Below are 7,053 nucleotides of genomic sequence, written 5' to 3' on the forward strand. Positions count from 1 at the left end.
TCATGAACCTTGCACTTATTGTGAAGCTAGTTATGATCCTCTTTGACAAAAAAAACCATCTCTGATGAATTAGTAAACTCATACTTGGGACCTAGCTAGTTGATTTGCCTCTTGGATAATCTATAGTTGGATGCGAGTGGGTATATTAAATTAAGGCTCGTGCAGGTGGGCCAATAGAGCGATACAAGGCTCGCATGTTGTTGCTCGCTCTAGTACATAATTTGAGTATCATGTTCTTGTTAACTCTACATCATCTGAGTTTTTATAGTTACATTGGCTTGTGGCAGATATGAGTGCCCTCAAACGATTTGTTCTCCCATTTGTTGTGACAATCGAAGTGCCATACAGATGCTCATAATGATGTTTTCTATGAACATAATAGACGTATCGAGATTTGTCACTTCATTAGGGATCCTCTTCAACGAGGCATTTTCACGGAATCTCATCCACCTGGTCGACTTCATGATGATCTTGTTTCCAAACTCAAGTTGATTCCACCATCTAGAGTTTGCGGGAGGATGTTGATGCAACTACTTTAATTAAAATACTATCTTGATTAGGAGATCTTGTATTTATTTACTTCCCTATTTCATTTGGCATCTTTTCATATAAATAGGTCATCTTACTGTACATAACATCCATTCAAAAATATAGAAGTCTCTATCAAATTTTATTTTTACTTATTTTCATGATCAATGGTGAAGGTATTAATTTCTCGCAGATATTAGTCTACCCCTTATTAATTAATGATCTTGGATTCGTCATGCATGGCTAAAGATCTAGATTCAAAGGTACCAGCAAATTAAGGAAAGGAGAGACCATAGATCCGAGACAATGATTGAGAGATTGTACGACACTACTTATCCCCACTTTAGGGCAAACCGGCATGTCGGTGAGTTTACTTTACTTCTTGATCATCTTTAATGAAAGTATCAGCTATCTAGGATGTGTTAAATACGTACATATATTATATATATATATATATATATATAGAAATGCTCATTGATCTTTATCACAGGAGACCAAAAAGTACTGCGTACCAAAGAAAATTAATGAAAGCTAGCTCGAGATGTTATATAGTTATACGAAGCTAGCGTACGTACGTTGGATAGAATATATCTCATATGCATGCACGTAGCTTTTTAGGTGTTGCACATGATGGAAATGGTGGCTAAAGGCTGGTGCATACGTACGTAGCTGAACCCAAGCTAGCAAACTGATTAATTCCTGATCACTGTACTGGCTATATATATTTACGGCCTATATATATCGGGGCTGATCATGGACCCCAATTAACCGTTATCACCTCATAAATGCTCTCATGCAGAAAACAAGGTACGATATATACATAGAGTTCATGCAAGGTACCTAGCTACGAACGTACTTTCTGGCACGTACATGCTCAAGTAATTGTCCATTTAATATATATATATAGAGAGAGAGATAATCACATAGAAGGATGCCATTTATCTTGAACATCTTTGAACATGAATTCCCATCAAATTAACCAGGAAAAAAGAACCAAACTTGTTTAAAATGATGACTATTTCATAAAAACGTTAGAATTCAGAAATATTGCGAGAGAGAGAGAGAGAGAGAGAGGGTTATTTTCTTGGCCTACAGAGCTAAAGTAGTTAGACACTTAGATCTCCTTAGAGGAGACAATTAGGGGGCTACAGTGTCCCTTAGGTCATCACACTGACAAAAAAACTTGAACTTTCAAAATACGGCTTACCAGAGGCTTCTCTACTACCCCCTTTTCCAAAACGCTGGTCCACAAGTGATCTCTGATTTCGCTTTTTCTTTTCTCTACAGCACTTAAATACTACAACTTTAGACAAATCTCGGTCAACAACAAAATCACTAGACCAATCCCAGATCACCTAGCCAAATATAAAAAAGAGAAAGAAAATATGTATTTGAGAAAGAAACGGACATAGACAAACATTCCAGTTGTATCTCGTTGCTTTTGAGGAATGTAGTAATTGTTTTGTCTACCAAAGCTCATTAATAAATTGTTATGCCCGTCTAGGGCTTGTTTAACTCATTTGCATGCATGCATGCAGCATGCAAAGGAAAATCTTCACCCCACGAAGCCCACGTGGCACTTAGTTTAACGATACTATAATAATTGCATGTTGTGCATTTATATAATCCCATCGGTTTTAGGCAGCAGCTAGCGGCAGATACGATATTCTGCTTAAACCTTGGAAAAGTGTGAACCAAAAACCAACCGGGTCCCACCAAATCCAACGAGCCACATAACAACACGATTAAGGCCGGAGCGTCGAATTATTTTCGTTGGTTTGGAGGAGGATTAAGCAAATCCCAGAGTTTCATTAAAAAGAGTATAAACAGATCCTCCATCATTAAATACTGAGATTTATTGCCATTAAAGCAGAGATCGAGAGGAGTACAACGACTTAAAAACCTGCACCAATACCATGCATGCTCCTCAAACAACGTACCGGCCATGAGTGAGGCCAGAATTAAGCTAGCGATCGGTACTACGTGTGTGGCGAGGGTAAGACTCACGTGGAATGTGGTAGCGTAGGGATCTATGCACGCGAAGCAAGTGCATGTGTAAATGACAACGTAAACGCTAGTGTTTTCTTGGGCTAATCGTAGTTTGCTAAGCTCTATCTCGTAGTTTACAAAACGAATAGAGAGCATCTTTTGGAAAGCGGTGGTCGTCCCGTTTGTCGAACTGTGTGGCTCACCAATCTCTAGACGATCGGATTCTCTCTCTCTCTCTCTCTCTCTCTCTCTCTCTCTCTCTCTCTCTCTCTCTCTCTCTCTCTCTCTCTATGTTTTTTTGAATCTTTTGATCGAATGGGGTCGATATTCCAGAGGAGTTAGTTCGGACTTGGCCATGATGGATGTGGGTCATCCTTTAATTATTTTCTATTCTTTTATTTTTTTTACTGTTTCTAGTTTATTTTTTCTTAATTTTCTAAATTCTTGACCCTTTTTCTTTTTAGAGTTTGTATCTTTGACCCAAGAGATCTTCCTCTCTCACGCTAAGCCAAGAAGAAGAAACAGATGTTGCTTTGATGATTGCAGAGTATCACATTTGGGATACTTTAATATCTCTCTCTCCCTGTCTTTAGCTTTTTTTTTTATTTTCTCTCTGATCAAAATCTCCGGATCTTCTACTATTCCCAGTACTGCTACTACCCACCAAAAGGTAGAAATGTTGTGATGGCTTTCGGATTCGGGACTTGAGGTGATTATCATGACCAAATTGGCTTTGTTCGGTTCACGTGATTCCCACGGTACGGATACTGCTGGAAATAAGCTCAAAACTGGCTGTTGTTCTTGTTGTTGTTCCTTCGAGATTTTGACCGATTGGACGCCCTATAACAACTTACGGAGTTGGGGGGATGTGCTCTCTATAACAGATCAGCACTGGTCATTGTTCTGTTGAGAGAAAATACTTGAGCGTCACACATGAAATCATTGCCATTACATGACTACCTACCCTCCAAAAGCTAGCGCGTCAAGATCATGACCACTTTACTCATCTCTCCATCTCTTTTTCTTTCATTTCCACTTTACTCATCCCATTCACATATCGCTGCTTGCATGGGAATATTGAGCTTAGCCCAAGCATTAAGTTTACTGATTTCGATCAACCTACGTACAAAGATCGATCCACACATGCATTTTTTTGGAGTAGTAGTGATAAAGATGGAGATTATGAATATACCTGAACAATCTCTCTATCTCATGATACATTATTGCAACTCAAACTGACAAACTCTTACTCAGATATCACTTATAATGTCTATTTTTAAAATAATAAAAGAGAGCGATATGGATACAATCTATCCTAATTATAAGTATTAAATTTTTATAATTCCTTTTATTTTTAATATTAGTATTACTTGTCTTGAAAACTCAACTGTTTGCGAAGACATATTTTATTAAAAAAAATTACATGTATTCCCCTTATTGGGACTATGAACGTTGGTGTGTCTAAAGTATCCAAGGTGTTGTTGATCAAGAAATAAGAGTATACGGAGAGGACAGGCGGTATACGTGACATTGGGATCAGAGAGTGCGGGAGACGCGTTTGAGAAGTAGGGGGCGCGTGGAATAGAGGATAGGAGAGGACTATTCCATTTTCCTTGGGAGGGTGGCAGCGACAGAACAGAGGGGTCAGGCAGAGATACGGATACGGACAGAGGTTTTTGATGTATTGGGGGTTGAGACTCTCTCATTAGGCCTCGTGATCGGAGAAGGCAGATCCATGGAAGACTGTTCCCGCTAGTCACGTGGGCTCTTTTGACTACTCCCCCTCAAATGACCCAACCCCTTTTGTCTCTCAAACCCCACTTTGTTACGAGCGCCCACATCCCCCACCGGCCCCCTTCTCCTTTTCCTTTCTCTGCGCTATAAAAATGAAGAAAGAATTCCAGAGAGAGAGAGAGATAGAGATATGAGAGCTTAACACAAATTCACACTGACTGATCTCTCCACTGACTAGATGACTCATTCTTTCGCTTTCTCTATCTAAAACACTTTCTCTCTCCACAACATGCAGATTGGGTCCCTCTCTGTCTCTCTTCTTTATAACCCTCCCTTCCCCCCTCTCTCTCTCTCTCTCTCTCTCTCTCTCTCTCTCTCTCACTGTACTCTATACTTAAGTATACCCCTCTATTTGCATTTCACGACAACGGTGGACTGCAGAGTGCTGACTGGTATTTCGCCATTTTATTAATAGGCTTATAAAGCTACCAGACAACGACCCTTCCTCACTTCCCAGCCCCTCTCTCGTACCATTCAAGCTTTCGCATCAAAGTTTTTTCAAACACATTATTATTACACCTGGATCGCTCGCATCACTATCCTATTTGGTTTGTACTTCTTGCACAAACCCCTTCAGCTATAAACTCGGTATCCCCATTGTGCATGATCATTTCCATCGATCCCCCCCTCCCTCCACCCCTAATCCTAGCTTCTCTCTTTGTTGCTTATCTTATAATACCTTTGCTTGCGTTCAAAGAAACCCATTTAAGCTTTCCTTACATATATAGTTTTGGATTTGAGGGATTTTGATCAAATTAACAGATAGAGATCATAGAGAGATCAAAATAAGTTAGTGATCATGCATCGCTGCTGCAGCTCTCAGGGGGGAAACATGGGACAGTGTTCGTGTGGTCTGTTTCACAGCCAAAGTAATTCCTTCTCCATGCTCTTCTCCAACCCCAACCAGTACAGGCCCTATGATGAATCTGAAATGTATTCCTTCGCTTCGTCGTCTTCTCCTTCTGTGGATTGCACCCTCTCTTTAGGAACCCCATCCACTCGTCTCACCGAAGATGATCACGAAAAGCGACGGCGCTCTTCTTCCTCAGTGTCCAACTTTTGCTGGGACTTGTTGCAGACAAAGCATACACCATCGGAGCCGCAAACACACAAAACTGGCCGTGGAGTCAATAATAGCAGCAATCACAACTCTGCCAATGATCCTCTCCTCGCTCGTCGCTGTGCCAACTGTGACACAACTTCCACACCCCTTTGGAGGAACGGTCCAAGAGGCCCAAAGGTGCCTCTCGCTATATATACATCACTTCGTAATTTCTTGCTTGTAGCAAACAACTATTTCTTCGTGCTAGTGATCATTGACTTCGCTTTATTGTCTACTGGTTTTGAGCCGTTTCCAATTTTCCGCATTAATAGGTTTTCTGAGAATATTTGTTTATGAAATGCAGTCCCTATGCAATGCTTGTGGGATTCGATTCAAGAAGGAAGAGAGGAGAGCCACTTCTGCGGCCTCAACGGCCACCAACAATGGAAGTTCCTCGGGAGGACCTATGGAGCCGGAACACATGTTCAGCCACCACAATAATTCTTGGTATGCCCACTCACAGACCCAGAAAATGCCTTGCTTCGCTCCTGCCATTGGCAACGAGTTCCACTTCATCGAAGACAACGATCGAGATTCCGATACAGGCATTCCCTTCCTTTCTTGGCGTCTCAATGTCACAGACAGGCCAAGTCTTGTTCATGACTTCACGAGATGAAGGAGAAAAAAAACACAGACGGTCAAGATCTTTTATTACCATAACTTTTCACAATGATGATGTTGAAGATATTGCTGATGATGGCGATGGTTAATTTACAGACTCGTCAAATTCTTTTGTTTTTCCCCCTTTTTTTTTTCCTTTGTCGTTGTTGCTTCTTCCTTTTCTCCGTCTAAGATAGATGGAGCGAGAACAGGATAATTCTACATTTCTTTCTTTGTTTGCTTTTCTTTCGAGTTTCCTTCTTTATCTTTCTTTTTTTTTAAATCTCAGTCACAAACCTACCTGCTGGCTACTTTTGTTGGTGTGCTTTTCTTGTTCTTAGACCAACCTGAGATTACGATGATCATATGCATGTGGACTGTCCGATCATTTCGTTGTTTGATAATAACACACAACCTTTGGGTATTACTCCAATCATGAAACATTGTGGAACTGAAAGATGATCAGTTTATTTCGGCCTGAAATGATCTGAATCTGAAGCTGTAGATCATATATGGTACTACAGCATGTCTGTCTCTGCATCAAATCTTTTTACATTTTCCCTCGATTTCACAACTGACCGAGATGGCGATTGTGGGGTTTACATTTAATTCTGGGTTGCAAAAATGATGGTCCAGTGCCCATGTTCGAACACCCTGCGTTTTTTCCGAAGCGGACACTGCATGTGTGTGGTCCATATCAATGAAACCAACTTGTCCTTTTAGGTTAGTACTGTAGTGTCAAAGCTAACCCACCAATTGAATCATTGTACTTACGTACATGTTGGCGATCGACCTTTTAGTATTCTCGTAATTCAGGCATGCATTGACTATATATAATTTACATGCACATATGTTTTGTGTGTGGAAATTATAATTCTACCTGCTGCTCTAATAGTCTATGTTCTAACTAATTTTCGTATGCATCAAGGAGAGATCAACCATCCAAATATGTAGTTCTTCATGTCCGGAATTTTTAAATTATATGATACTATATTATATTATCTGGTATGAAAATCAAAATAAAATTAATAATTAGATCA

The 7,053-nt window shown here is 40.2% G+C and overlaps 1 protein-coding gene across 1 annotated transcript; it reads left to right on the forward strand.

The window, feature by feature from the left end:
- The first annotated feature begins 4,657 nt into the window (after positions 1 to 4,657).
- On the forward strand, positions 4,658 to 6,335 carry LOC122297200 (GATA transcription factor 19-like). Its single transcript, XM_043107180.1, has 2 exons — positions 4,658 to 5,551; positions 5,718 to 6,335. The coding sequence occupies exons 1-2, from the start codon at positions 5,111 to 5,113 to the stop codon at positions 6,027 to 6,029; spliced, it is 753 nt and encodes a 250-aa protein (XP_042963114.1). The 5' UTR covers positions 4,658 to 5,110; the 3' UTR covers positions 6,030 to 6,335.
- Positions 6,336 to 7,053: the final 718 nt, after the last annotated feature.

This window comes from Carya illinoinensis, chromosome 2 (assembly GCF_018687715.1).
Source record: "Carya illinoinensis cultivar Pawnee chromosome 2, C.illinoinensisPawnee_v1, whole genome shotgun sequence".
Lineage (NCBI taxonomy): Eukaryota > Viridiplantae > Streptophyta > Magnoliopsida > Fagales > Juglandaceae > Carya > Carya illinoinensis.